This window comes from Alligator sinensis, unplaced genomic scaffold (genome assembly GCF_000455745.1).
Source record: "Alligator sinensis unplaced genomic scaffold, ASM45574v1 scaffold237_1, whole genome shotgun sequence".
NCBI lineage: Eukaryota > Metazoa > Chordata > Crocodylia > Alligatoridae > Alligator > Alligator sinensis.
Window position 1 is genome coordinate 92,898 of NW_005841849.1, and position 1,542 is coordinate 94,439.

The following is a 1,542-nucleotide window of genomic DNA, read 5'->3' on the forward strand; positions in this document are numbered from 1 at the left end:
GCATTCCTGTGCAGTTTCAAGGCAAGCAAAACAAAATTCAACATGACACTGGGCGCACATGACATATTTGCATTTTTCCTTGTGCTCAATGAGGCGCCCACAGGTGGGGCAAGCACGAATGGAGGGACAGTCTCTTATTTCACTTCCTGGGAGAGGCTTCAGTTTGCAGTTTGCCAAGATGTCCAGAGATTGGTTCCTGCATCCGTCATTGGCACACTTCACGGAGGAAGTTCCACTGCCTTTCCAGGGCTTCAGGCACTGCCAGCAGAATTCAAACTGCTCCCCCTTCAGTGAAAGGCAGAGGATGCAGTGCACTCTGAGGTTTGTCAGATCCTTGCGTTCCACAAAGCTCCTGCATTTGGGACACTGGGGGAAAAAAACAGGGATTTCAGAGGTGAATCAGCATGCAATTCGGGCTGCCTTTATACCATAGAAAGAAACACAAGTAGGTTACCTACCAGTCCCTGTGAGTCTTTCAGATTCAACTCTATTCAGTTTCCTATACTGGTGCCCCAGTGACTTAAGTATCTGGACATTTCTGGAAAGCCCTTCCTCATAGCATCCAGTCTTCAGTCCAAGAAGTATATTGGACTTTTACCAACTGTTAGTAGGCCATCATTTTCTTCAAGGACATCTGCATTCTTGCTTGTGGGAAGGCAGCAAGCAGTACTACCCAGGTGGAAAGCTGCCAAGGAGTTAAATATTAGATAATGCTGCTTTCGCTAACCTGGCATTGGAGGGAGGTGTGGCAGATACCATCTCTATCTCTCCCCAAACTCTGCTCTGTGACAATTTGGTTACCATGGTCACTGCAGAGGGTATGGGCTCCAGGTAACCCTGAGTTGTAACCTAAGCTGGATACATTCCTGAGGGGGGGAAACCTGCTTGCTCTGCCTATGTGACTGGTATCGCATACCTGGGTGAGGGGCTTAAGCTCCCTATTGTTCTAAGCCATGCCAACATAACTAGGAGCCGGCTAAAGACCCCACCAGCCTACCTGACAACTAGTGATGAATTTCAGATTGGTTGGCTGGCAGCCAACAGTTGCTGGCCTTCATTGGATCAGGTAAATGAAGTCATAAGTTCTATTCAAGTTAAGGACTGCCCAGGAGGAAGTGCAATAGCCATGATGAAAACTCAGAGAGAAGCTAGACCACCTGAAACTTGCTCTCCCTCTTGAAACTCATGATCAATGAGCTGCCTGCCTCCAGAGGGAATCTCTACCTGTCTCTGGATGATACTAGTGAGTAAGCTACCTGAGATCTAATTAGATCTATAGCTTGCAGTAGTTCAGATGCGTGATCAAAGGCTACCCAGTCACCCTGTTTGCTTTATGGGATTTCTCTGATATTGCTTTACAAACCTACTCCTTGTAACCAATAAAGTTCTCCTTTGTACCTAGTGTGGGAGACTTATTGGGAGAGGGTCTAGATTATGCCTTGGGGTTCCCTTAATTCAGCTGACAAAGGTGTGCAGGCCGGCTCCCGGTCCCGTCCTCGCCGGGCGCGAGCCAGGCCTGTCCGTGTGCACGCGGGCTGTGGC

The 1,542-nt window shown here is 48.6% G+C and overlaps 1 protein-coding gene across 1 annotated transcript in view; it reads right to left on the reverse strand.

The window, feature by feature from the left end:
* LOC102378336 (probable E3 ubiquitin-protein ligase RNF217) overlaps positions 1-1,542 on the reverse strand; it is a 10,800-nt gene that overhangs the window by 650 nt on the left and 8,608 nt on the right. Inside the window, exon 4 of the mRNA XM_025209171.1 lies at positions 1-366. Coding sequence (XP_025064956.1) covers positions 1-366 — 366 coding nt within the window. The remainder of the gene's footprint in view (positions 367-1,542) is intronic.